Source organism: Dipodomys spectabilis, unplaced genomic scaffold (assembly GCF_019054845.1).
Source record: "Dipodomys spectabilis isolate Male_0828 unplaced genomic scaffold, ASM1905484v1 ptg000095l, whole genome shotgun sequence".
NCBI lineage: Eukaryota > Metazoa > Chordata > Mammalia > Rodentia > Heteromyidae > Dipodomys > Dipodomys spectabilis.
The window spans coordinates 25,335,382-25,348,098 of NW_024870772.1; the positions used below are offsets into that span (position 1 = coordinate 25,335,382).

Genomic DNA, 12,717 nt, shown 5'->3' on the forward strand with positions numbered 1-12,717 from the left:
TAAGAGGAAGAATCGTCTGGAATGGAAGAAAGTTGTGAAAACTTGCTTTCTGTTGCTATGACAAATACCTGAGGGAAACCACTTAAAAGGAGGGTTTATTTTGGCTCTATTGCTTCTAGCTTTATGGTAAGGCAGAGAATCATGGAGGGGTGCATGTGCATGTGGTGGAATAAAACTGGCTCAACTCATGGTAGAAAGGAAGTAGAGACCAACAGAGAGAAAAGGACAGTAATAGGATACAATCCTTCAAAGGTCCACACCCAGTGTCTTACTTCCTCCAATCCTACTTTCCACCATCTCATAATAATGCCATCATAATATGAATCCATCAAGGGATGAATCCATTGGTGAGTTCAGAGTCTTCAGGATCAGCTCAATTCCCAACAGCCCAGCTAGCAGTCAAGACTCACCATATAAGCCTATAGGGGACATTTCATATTCAAACCAGAACAAAAGGTGAAGAATGTCCTCCTTCCTTTCATAAGTAGAATCAGCTGGGCGCTGGTGGCTCATATCTGTAATCCTAGCTACTCATGAAGCTAAGATCTGAGTTCAAAGTTAGCCTGGGCAGAAGAGTCTGTGAGACTCTAATCTCCAATAAACTACTCAGAAAAAGCTGGAAATGGGGCTGGGAAGGTAGCTCAGTGGTAGAGTGTTTACCTCGCATGCATGAGAGTGCTTGCTTCCCAAACCTGGGTTTGGTTCCTCAGCACTACATAAACAGAAAAAAAAGCCAGAAGTGGCACTGTGGCTCAGGTGGTGGAGTGCTAGCCTTAGCTAAAGAGCTAAGGGATAGCGCCCAGGCCCAGAGTTCAAGTTCCATAACTGACCAAAAAAAGAAAAAAGAAAAAGCTGCAAGTGATGCTGTGGTTCAAGTGACAGCACACTAGCCTTGAGTACAGAGTCTGATGGACAGTGCCCAGGCCCTGAGTTCAAGCCCCAGGACTGGCAAAAAAAAAACAAACAAACCACAAGTGGAGTTGTGGCTCAAATGGTAGAGTATCAGCCTTGAATGAAAAAGTTAAAGGAACAGTGCCCAGGCCTGAGTTGAGGCTACTGTGGCAGGCAAAAAAACCAAACCAAAACAACAAAACCAAAAAATAACCCCAAACCAAATTGTAACTCAAATTGATCATAAACCTAAAGGCACAATGCCAAACTAGAAAATGTCTAGAAGATAAAAAAAAATAGAAAAATGACATGGTCTTGGGTTTGGAGATTATTTCTTTCAGGATTTGATAAGAACGATCTGTGAAAGAATTACTTGGGACTTCGTTTCTCTAAGTAACAAGCATGCACTGAGAAATCAGTGGATGGAGGAGCCACACAAGGGAGCATGCACATCTAGTCCACAGTTTGGACACACAGGGCCATGGAAACAGGCCCAGGCCCCTGCCATGAACACCAGCCTACTCAGCAGACCAGCTTTCCACTGGACTCCAGGAAGGGAGAAGGAATGAGCCCCTGGGTCCATCTAGACATCTCTCATCAACTTAAGTCTAGAAATACAAATCTCCAATATTGTTATTTTCATTTTATTGCTGCTTGTTGGTTGAAATCAATTGGGTCTATTTTATTTGAAAGGTACTGATTGATATACTGAATAAAATCATAAAAGTCATAATTGTTATAGCTATTACTATTTGATTATATTTGACATGAGAGAGAAAAGTTGAACATACAATTTCATTGGATTCAGCCTTGATTATTCCGTAGAACTCTGCTAAGAGGAGAAGCGGTGACTAAGGGCTCAATTCCCAGGAGCTGCTTCGTGGCTGAGTCCCAGTCTTTACCTAGTTCAAGTCGTTGGCAGATAGATGGATACTGTCCTTCTGTTCTTCTAACCCATTCATTTGCTTTCTTTATTTTCTCAACAGCCCAGGGGATATTCCTAGATTAATTAAAAAAAAGTTTCCATGAGGTAAGCCAAGTTTAGGGAGACAAACAGCATATATTTTTCTCTCATATGCTGAAAATACATGGGGACATAATAAATTATACAGGACTCTAGGCATAAACACAAAGTGAGACCAAGGGAGGATACTCTTAGGAGTGGATCACAAAGGTACAATGCCTATGTTCATTATATAAAATAATATTTATCAAAATGAACTCCAGGAAATGGAAACAAGAAGTTGTTCTTCTTTGTTGCTGTTTTCATTTTCTTTTCCTTTTGTCATATTTGTTTGTTTATCTGTCTTTGGGGAGGTAAGGAGAGCACAGAATTAGAGGAACAATGGATGATCAAATGCAGCAGTAGCACTTACTAGATACTATGTTGAAAATTGAACTATAAAACTTATGGATGGGGATGGGAGGGAAGGAGTGACATTGTCCAAAAAGAAATGTACTCTTTACCTGACTCATGTACCTGTAACCCCTTTGTACAGCATCTTTATAATAACAATAAGAAAGTTTCAATTGATTTTTCAGGATGTAGTATTTTTGTACAGGACCTGGGCACTGTCCCTCAGCTTTTCCTGCTCAAGATTGGCAACCTACCGCTTGAGCCACAGTTCCACTTCCAGTTTTTTGTTGGTTACCCTAGCTTCAAACTGTCATCCTCAATTCTTAGCCTCCTGAGTAGCTAGGATATAGGCACAAGCCACAGGTGCTCAGCTTGAGTTTTATTTTACAAAATGAGGCCTGTTTCTCACTTTCTTCTACTGTACCTGGATTTCTCAACTTGGTTAGTTGCTTGCAGAACTCAGGGTCATCCATGAAACTTGCACATAGTAATTATGCCAAGTAAATCAGCACAACTTCTTAGGAAAATGTATACATTTACTAGTAAGTTTCTGCACAAAGCAGCATCAAAATTTTAAGACCCAGAAAAGACTGCAATCTGTCATTTAAGGTAGCTATTACCTCACCTGTTTTGTCATCTGCTGGATACTGTTAGTGAACAAGAGGCAGCATATACCAGAGGTTTTAGGAAAAATCCTATGGGCTGGGCCCTGGTGATTCATGCCTGGAATCCTAGCTACTCAGGAGGCTGACACCTGAAAGACTGTGGCTTAAAGCCTATCTGGGGGCTAGGAAGGTGGCTCAGCGGTAGACTGCTTGCCTCACATGCATGAGGCCCTGGGTTCGAGTCCTCAGCACCACATAAACAGAAAAAGCCAGAAGTAGCGCTGTGGCCCAAGTGGTAGAGTGCTAGCTTTGAGCTGAAGAGCTGAGAGACAGCGCCGAGGCCCAGTGTTCAAGCCCTACAACTGACCCAAAAAAAAAAAAAGCAGGAAAGTTTCTTAAACTCCATCTCTATTTAGCCAAAAGCCAAGTAGTAGAGAACCAGCTGTGTGCAAGCAAGGTAAACAAGCTTGACGTCCTGAATGTAAATATTGGCAAAAAAGGAAAAAGAAAAATCCTATGGGCAAAATTCTGAAAATCCTTTCTATCTTCTTGGTTGTTTTCCTTGAAAGGGGAATGGCCATCAGTCAGTGAGGTGACAGTTCAAATCCTCACATGCCTGTGTGACTTAGACTGGGTAGCATTCATTGCATACTGAAATGTTCCCTCAGTTACGGTCATAATATGAGGCCAGATTGGTTTGTTCTGGTGATTTACAAAACTCACTGATTAACATGATGAACAGTCCCTGGCATTTGGTAAATGTTAGCAAATATCATAAGGAGATGAATATACTAGATAAGGAGTGTGAGCTAAGCATAGTGGCTCATGCCTGTAATCTCAACTACTCAGGAGGTGAAGGCTATAGAAATCACCACTTCAAGGCCAGCTTAGGCAAACTTAGCAGCAAAATCTATCTTTAAACAAACAGAGGCTGGGAATGTGTCTCAGTGGTAGAGTGCTTGCCTAGCATGCATAAAGCCCTGGGTTCAAGTCCTCAGCACCACATAAGCAGAAAAAGCTGCAAGTGGCACTGTGGCTCAAGTGGTAGAGTGCTAGCCTTTGCCCAGGCCCTGAGTTCAAGCTCCAGGATTGGCAAAACAAAAAACAAAAAAAGCAAAAACAAACAAATGGGCAAATGCTATAGTGGTAGAGCACTTGCTTGGTTAGCATGCCTGAAGTCCTGAGTGACACAAATATTGTATGCCTAAAGTAGTTAGCAGTTGGATGTTTTCCAAAGATTATTAATTTACTTCTTAGAGTTACTAAAAGTTACAAAGCTAGTTTAAGTATTTTGATTATTCAGTGTGTCCACCTTTATTTTGGGTGACATCAACTTTTCTTTCTAGTTTTATAATATGTATTTTGTATATCATATATTTTGATATAACATTATACATATTTATACATATGTACATACACATATAGTGTGTGTGTGTGTGTGTGTGTGTGTGTGTGTGTGTGTGTGCTGGTACTGGGACTTAACCTCAGGGCCCAAGTGCTATCCCTTAACTTTTCTTGCTTGAGGCTATCATTCCACCACTTTGCCAGACAACGGTACTAAAAATTCACATAAGATGTATGGGGAGTATGGCTTATATTAGTGTATGTGCTTAGCATGCATAAGATCTTGTGTTTGATTCCCAGCATTAGTAAAAAATAAAAATAAAAACCACACAAAGCTATTAGGGAACATTTATTTTATTTTATTTTTTGTCGGTCGTAGGGCTTGAACTCTGGGCTTGGGTGCTGTCCCTGCACTCTTCAGCTCAAGGCCAGCACTCTACCGCTTGAGCCACAGTGCCACTTCTGGTTTTCTAGTGGTTTATTGGAGATAAGAGTCTCACAGACTTTCCTGCTTGGGCTGGCTTTAAACCATGATCCTCAGATCTCAGCCTCCTGAGTAGCTAGGATTACAGGCGTGAGCCACCGGTGCCCAGCTTTAGGGAACATTTAATTTCTCCAAATGTTCTAGGGTGTTTTGCTGCTGCTGTTGTTACATTCCATTTTCTAAGGGTGCACCTAAATGTTAAAATGGTAAAATGTGGGCATTATGTGTTATTTTATGATCTTTCACAAAGCTTCACATTTTTTTGTCTCCTCACAGTATTAACTATTGAACTTGACCTCTAAATGCTGATACTACGAGTGTAAACCACCATGTTTGGCCTGCTAGTTTTATTGATGAGTTTATATCGGTTGGGAACGTGGCTAACTGGTAGAGTGCTTTTCTAGCATGCACGAAGCTCTGGGTTTGATTCCTCAGTACCACATAAACAGATAAAGCTGGAAGTGGTGCTGTGACTCAAGTGATATAGAGCTAAAGAAGCCCAGGGACAATGCCCAGGCCTTCAGGTCAAGCCCTATGACTGGCAAAAAAAATATGTGTTTATGTGTACATGCGTGTGTATGCAGTGCTAGGTACTGAGCTCTAGGCTCTGCACATGTTAGACAAGTGCTTTACCGCTGAGTTCCAGACATCGAGTATGTGGGTTTCCACCAACATTCTTGTGCTAGGACCTGCAGTTGTTGGGAACAGGCCTGATATTCTAAAGGCATCTGGGATCAACCCCTTCTAGTAAAGAATACCAAACAGCAGTCCAGAGAGCAAGTATAAGCTGTACATAAATTCTCTGAGATGACTCCCATGAAGCCAGAGGCAAAAATCTCAGCTTACATACCAAGGTACAAAGATTTTTTTTGTACTTCAAAGTAGCAATACACATAAAACAATTCAATATAGATTCTTGTAAGGCTTATTTTAAGAAATAACTAAAAAGTTGGGCCCCCGTGGCTCATACCTGTAATCCTAGCTACTCAGGAGGCTGAAATCTGAGGATCATGGTTCAACGCCAGCTCGGGCAGGAAAGTCCGTGAGACTCTTATACCAATAAACCACTAGAAAACCGGAAGTGGCACTGTGGCTCAAGTGGTAGAGCCCTAGCCTTGGGCTGAAGAGCCCAGAGATAGCGCCCAAGCCCAGAGTTCAAGCACCACGACCGGAAAAAAAAAAAAAAAAAAAAAAGCTAAAAATATGAGTTGCTAATTACTATAGTTAAAGTCACCTGGAAATGGAAGCTTCATCCAGTTTCATCAATGATTTGAAGGCTATTTCCTTTTTTTCCAGTCTGGTTCGAATAAACTGTAGTACCAGCAATGTGGCAATCAGATGCAGGAGACATTCTCTTCCTTTTGTACCTAAAAATAAAAACCGCTTTTATTTCTGTTAGAAATTCCACATCTCAAATTGTGTCTATGTATAAAAGTCCCATTAAAGAATTATACAAATGTTGTCAGGTGCTGGTGGCTTATGCCTATAATCCTAGCTACTCAAGAGGCTGACATCTGAGTATTGAGGTTTAAAGCCAGCCTGGCAGGAAAGTCTGTAAGACTCTTATTTCAAATTAACCACCAAAAAGCTGGAAGCAGAAGTGTAGCACAAGTAGTAGAGTACCAGCCTTGAGTAAAAAAGCTAAGGAACAATGTCCAGTTCCTAAGATCAAGCCCCAGTATTGGCACACGTGTGTGTGTGCACATGTACACACGCACGCACACACACACACACACACACACACACACACACACACACAAATACAAAATCAGGTATAACACTATGTTGAAAAATGAACAATACAACTCGTGGCTGGGGCTGGGAGGGAAAAACTGAGAAAGCCAGGCCCTGGTGTTGTATGCCTATAATCCTAGCTCTTCAGGATGCCTAGATCTGAGGATCTTGTTTTGAAGCCAGCTTGGGCAGGAAAGTCCATGAGACTTATGTCTCCAATTAACCATGAGAAAGCTGAAAGTGGTGCTGTGGATTAAAGTAGTAGGGTGCTAGCCTTGAACAAAAAGTGCAGGGACAGTGTCCAGGCCCTGAGTTTAAGCCCGAAGACCAACAAAACGAAACTGGGGGGCAGGCACCATGGAGGCGCCATGCCCTTTGCCATGGAGGAGTCTGGGGGGCAGAGAGCCAGTACTAGATGCTAAGTCCAAAGCCACTAGCCAGCTTATAGATTTTCAATGGAAACTCGGTATGGCTGTGAGCTCGGACAGCTGTAGATCACTTAAGTATCCTTATGTTGTAGTAATGCTAAAAGTGGCAGATCATTCTGGCCAAGTAAAGAACAAGTCCTTTGAAATGACAATTCCTCAGTTTCAGAATTTTTACAGACAGTTCAAGGAAATTACTGCTGTTATTGAAACTGTGTGAAACTCAGTTGATACAGTCCTATCATCATTTGAAAATTATGGACTCAACTTTCTGCAAAAGAACTACCTAAGGACCAAATGATAGTTATCAATGAAAATATTACTTTCCACTTTTTAAATAATAAAAAATATGATAAACAGGAAAAAAAACAAAACTGGAAAAGAACAAGGGAAGGTATGACGTTGTCCAAAAAGAAGTATACTCATTTCCTGATTTATGGAACTGTAACCCCTCCATGTATCATCTTTAGAACAACAATAACAATAAAAAGCCAGCTGTAAGGATGCAAACCTGAAATCTCAGCATTTGGGAGAATAGGGAAAGAGGAGTCAGAGTTGCGGGCCTGTCTGGGATACATAGCAAGATTCTTTCTCAAAAAATGAACTAAATCAATAGGTAAATACATTCAAAAGAAGAAAGAACTAAAAATAAAACCCCCCAAAAAACCACAAGAAAAACAACAAAAACCCAGATAAAGACAGGTGGTACAAGACTAGGGTATGGCTCAGTGATAGAGTGCTTGCATAAAAATATAAAACAAGTCAATATACAAATGATCTGAATATACATTTCTCAGAGAAAGATCTAAAAAGGGTCATCAGATATATGAACAAGATGCTCAGTATCACTAATCATCAGGGAAATGCAAGTCTGGGAAGGAAGCAGAAATCTTACTTTCTATTGGTTGCGGATAGACATTGGTGGTACATCAATACAGAGAATAGTTTATACACTGTGTATAAACCAAAGAAAGGAAGTCAGTATAGTGGCTGGGAATGTGGCTTAGCGATAGAGAGCTTGCCAACCATGCATGAAACCCTGGGGTCGATTCCTCAGCACCACATAAAAAAGCCAGAAGTGGTGCTGTGGCTCAAGTGGTAGAATGCTAGCCTTGAGCAAAAGAAGCTCAAGGACAGTGCGCAGGCCTTTAGTTCAAGCCCCAGGACTGGCAAAAAAAGAAAAAAGAAAAAGAAAAAAAGAAAACGAAGAAGGAAGTCAGTATGCCAGAGATATCTGCACTTCTAATTTCACTTATAGCACTATTTGTCATGAGGATACTGAAACAATGCAAGCAAAATTTTAAATTGACAGTGTGCCCATTTCAAATTTCTCAAAATGCTCTCCTGTGTCCACCTGGGAGTTGTTGTTGCTTTTCGTTATTTGGTCGGTCATGGGGCTTGAACTCTGGGCCTGTGTACTGTCCCTCATCTCTTCAGCTCAAGGCGAACACTCTATCACTTGATCCACAGAGCCACTTCCAGTTTTCTGGTGGTAAATTGGAGATAAGAGTCTCACAGACTTTCCTGCCTGGGCTGGCTTTGAACTGTGATCCTCAGATCTCAGCTTCCTAAGTAGCTAGGATTACAGGCATGAGATATCAACATCCATCCTCCTGGAAGTTTTATAGTTTTAGGTTTAGATCTATGATCCATCTCAAATTAATTTTCTTTTTGCAATGCTGAGAATCAAACCTTGGGTACCACTAATTTTATGTGTGTGGTGCTAGGAATTCAAATTTCTTTCTTTCTGTCAGTACTGGGGCTTGAATTCCGGGTCTGGGCACTGTCCTTTAGTTGTTGTTTTTGTTCTTTTTCCAGTCCTGAGGCTTGAACTCTGGGCCTGGGCTCTGTCCCTGAGCCTCTCTGTGCTCAAGGCTAGTGCTCTACCACTTGAGCCACATTGCCACTTCTGGCTTTTTCTGTTTATATGGTACTAAGGAATCAGACCCAGGGCTTCATGCATGCTAGGGAAGCACTATACTACTAAGCTACACTCTCAGCCCCTTTAGCTTTTTTGCTCAAGGCTTGCACTCTACCACTTAAGGCACAGCTCCACTTCCAGCTCTTTGGTGATTAATTGGAGATGAGCATCTGGACTTTTCTCCCTGGGCTGACTTTGAACTGTGATCCTCAGCTTTCAGCCTCTTGAATGGATAGGATTATAGGCATGAGCCACCAGTGCTGGACTCAGTTTTTAAGTTTGGTATCAAGTAAGGATTGAGAATCATTTTTCTTCCATGTTGAAGTCCAATTGTATCAGCTATCAATTGCCAGTCTGCCTAATCTAGAATATGAAAACACTGATATTTAGAGGCACGGCTGGGAAGGTGGCTCAGTGGTAGAGTGCTTGCCCTGGGTTCGATTCCTCAGCACCACATATGCAGAAAAAGCCACAAGTGGCGCTGTGGCTCAAGTGGTAGAGCACTAGCCTTGAGCTGAAGAGCTGAGGGACAGCACCCAGGCCCAGAGTTCAGACCCCACAACTGGCAAAAAAAAAAAAAAAAAGAAAAAAGAAAAAAAATAGAGGCAATGGCAGGTAGATACTGCTGTTCTATGTATCTATAGAAACTGATGGCTTGTAGCTTTTAAAAAAAATTGTAATTGTAGGGCTGGGAGGTGGCTCAGTGGTAGAGTGCTTTGCCTTGCATACATGAGGCCCTGACTTTTATTCCTTAGCACCACATAAGCAGAAGAAGATGGGAGTGGTGCTATGGCTCAACTGGTAGAGTACTAGCCTTGAGCTGAAGAGCTGAGGGACAGTGCCCAGGCCGAGTTCAGGCGCCATGACCGACAAAAAAAAAAAAGTTAAAAAGCTATTGTAAAGTTGATGTACAGAGAGGTTACAGCTACATAAGGCAGGTAATGAGTATATTTCTTTTAGAACAAGTGTCATCTCTTCCCTCATTTTCTCCCAGTTTTTCCCTCCTGGTCCCCCTCCTCCATAATTTGTACAGTTCACTTTCAATATAGTGTCCAGTGAGTATCACTGCTGCATTTATTCACCCTTGTGGTTCTTTAAGAAAATCTCTAATTAGGTGCCGGTGGCTCACATCTATAAGCCGAGAGACTGAGATCTGGGGATTGAAGTTCAAAGCCATCTTTGGCAACTTAGTGAGACACTATCTCAAAATAAAGTAAAAAAGGATTGAGAGCATTAGCTTAGTATTAGAGTGCTTGCCCAGCATGTGTGACACCCTGGGTTAAATATGTAGTACTTAAAGTAGAGCCAGTCACTGGTGGCCCATATGTGTAATCCTAGCTACTCAAGAGGCTGAGATTTAGGGACTGAGGTTCAAAGCCACCTTGGGCAGGCAAATTCTTGAGACTCTTATCTCTAGCTAACTAGCACAAAGCCAGAAGTTTAATGCCACTGGTGCCTGGCCCATTTCTGGTCTTTTGCTTAATTGGAGATAAGAATCTTAAGGAGTTTCCTATGAGGGCTGATTTTGAACTGAGATCTTCAGATCTCAGACACCTGAGTAGGTAAGACTGCAGGTCTGAACTACCACCATCTGCTTGGGTTAAGGTTTAAAAGCCACACTGGAAGGTGACAGGCTCTATGCACAGTGTAACTTCCCTGATAACCATTATTATCTGTGATGTGGGTAGGGAAGTAATCTCTGGTTGTGTTCAGCTAAGATTTGGGGTTTCTTTTCTATAATAGTACCACATATACTAATAAATTTGTACTTTACCCTACCTAATAAATAAGATAACAAACAAGTCTCCTATTTTCTTCAATGTTCACAATATAATCCTATTTATATATAACTTCCACAAATATTAGATGAATATACTAGTTTTAAATAATTTATTAAAATTAAGGCCATACCTTTAAATGAAAACATTGACTTACCTAGAGATTGAATTCCTTTTTCTTCAAGATAGTTGTGTAATATATTTGTATTAAGATTTAATATAAGTCCTAGTTCTGGTGTGAGTTTCCAATAACCATCCTATGAAGTTAAGAAAACAAATTTCAGTCATTAAATAAGAATTTCACTCTAGAGAAGTAATGTGATGTTATATAATACAAAATATTAAGTTCAGATATATATATTACAATTCAGTTCATTAAGTTTCCGATTTTTGGTACTGGAATTTGATAGTAGAATGGAGGCATAGGCTCTATACTTGAGCCACATGACCAGGCCTAGATTTCTGAAATTTTTATTATGATAACATTAAAGCTCTTCATTTGTGGAAATTGGATTTTTTTTGTTTTTGTCGGTTGTGGGGCTTGAATTTGGCCTGGGCGCTGTCCCTCAGCTCTTCAGCTCCGGGCAAGCGTTCTACCATTTGAGCTTCAGTGCCACTTCCGGTTTTCTTGTGTTTAATTGGAGATAAGAGTCTCATGGACTTTCCTGCCTGGGCTGGCTTTGAACTGTGATCTTCAGCTCTCAGCCTCTTGAGTAGCTAGGATTACAAGTGTGAGCCACTCCCACCTGGCTGGAATTTTTTTAAAAAATTTGTTATTATTAAGGTGTTATACAGAGGGGTTACTGTTTTGGAATTTCTTAAATTCTATGGACCTTAGCTACCTGGCTCCATTTATAAAAAGTCTGGAGTGAGGTTCCCAAATAGCATTTTAAATATACACTATGAGCTTCTTCTTTCTTCTCTGTCTCCTTCTTGTTTTTGCCAGTCCTGAGGCTTGAATTTAGGGCCTGGGCACTGTCCCTGAGCTTCATTTGCTCAAGGCTAACACTACCACTTGAGCCATAGTGCTACTTCTGGCCTTTTCTGTTTATGTGGTATTGAGGAATCGAACTCAGGGCTTCATGCATGCTAGGCAAGCACTAAACCACTAAGGCACATTCCAAGCCCAACTATGAGCTTCTTTTAGTAGTGCTTTGAACCAATGTTTGTGCTGGTACTGGGGCTTGAACTCAGGACCTTACTTTAACTTTTTCTCTTAAGTCTGGCACTCCACTACTTGAATCACATCTCTATTTCTGGTTGTTGCTGGTTAACTGTTGCTGGTTTCTCAGATTTGTTTGCCCAGGCTGGTTTCAAACTGCAATCTTCAGTCTTTTAGCCTTATAGGCATGGTCCACTGGCATGCAACCATGATTCTGTTTCTTTTTTTTTTTTTTTTTTGTCAGTTGTGGGGCCTGGACTTTAGGCTGGGCTCTGTCCCTCAGCTCTTCAGTTCAAGGCTAGCATTCTACCACCTGAGCCACAGCGCCACTTCTGACTTTTTCTGCTTATGTGGTTCTGAGGAATGGAACCCAGGGCCTCATGTATGAAAAGCAAGCACTCTACCACTAAGCCACCTTCCCTGCCTGATTCTGTTTCTTAAAAATACTTTTTTGAAGTATGATAAACTTATTAAAAGCTACAGCATTTAATATAATATGATGAATTTGGGGTTCATACCCATGAAACTACCAATTTGGGAAATTGTTGCTATTGCTTTTTCTTTTTTTGTGTGTGTGCCAGTCCTGGGGCTTGAACTCAGGACCTGGGTACTGTTCCTGAGCTTTTGTGCTCAAGCACTCTACCATTTTGAGCTACAGCTCCATTTCCAGCTTTTTGGTAGCTAATTAGAGATAAGTCTCTCGCAGATTTTCCTGTTCCAGTTGGTTTTTAATTTTGATCTTCAGATCTCAAACTCTGAGTAGCTAGGATTACAGGTATGTGCCACTGGCACCTGGTTTGTTTTCTTTTATGGAAAGAGGTAATCCTATTTTAATACAAGAGGTATTCGTATTTTTATTTGGCTTTTTGGCTATGCTAGGGACAGAACCCAGAGCCTTGAATATGCTAGACATGTACTCAATCTATCTTAGCCTTCTCTTAGAAAAAAAATTTTTTTTTCTTTTTTTTTTTTTTGGGTCCGGTCATGGGGCCTGAACTCTGGGCCTGGGCGCTGTC

The 12,717-nt window shown here is 41.1% G+C and overlaps 2 protein-coding genes across 2 annotated transcripts in view; one reads left to right on the forward strand and one right to left on the reverse strand.

The window, feature by feature from the left end:
* Positions 1-1,519: 1,519 nt before the first annotated feature.
* The window catches only part of Parp4 (poly(ADP-ribose) polymerase family member 4), a 108,456-nt gene continuing 97,258 nt past the window's right edge, over positions 1,520-12,717 (reverse strand). The window contains exons 33-35 of the mRNA XM_042685458.1: positions 10,697-10,796; positions 5,916-6,048; positions 1,520-1,891 (exon numbers count right to left, since the gene is read on the reverse strand). Of these exons, the coding sequence (XP_042541392.1) occupies positions 1,696-1,891; positions 5,916-6,048; positions 10,697-10,796 (429 nt within the window). The 3' untranslated portion in view covers positions 1,520-1,695. The remainder of the gene's footprint in view (positions 1,892-5,915; positions 6,049-10,696; positions 10,797-12,717) is intronic.
* On the forward strand, positions 6,773-7,195 carry LOC122112593 (COMM domain-containing protein 6-like). The gene has a single exon (XM_042685452.1). It carries the CDS (start codon positions 6,773-6,775, stop codon positions 7,058-7,060), a length of 288 nt encoding a protein of 95 aa, XP_042541386.1. The 3' UTR covers positions 7,061-7,195.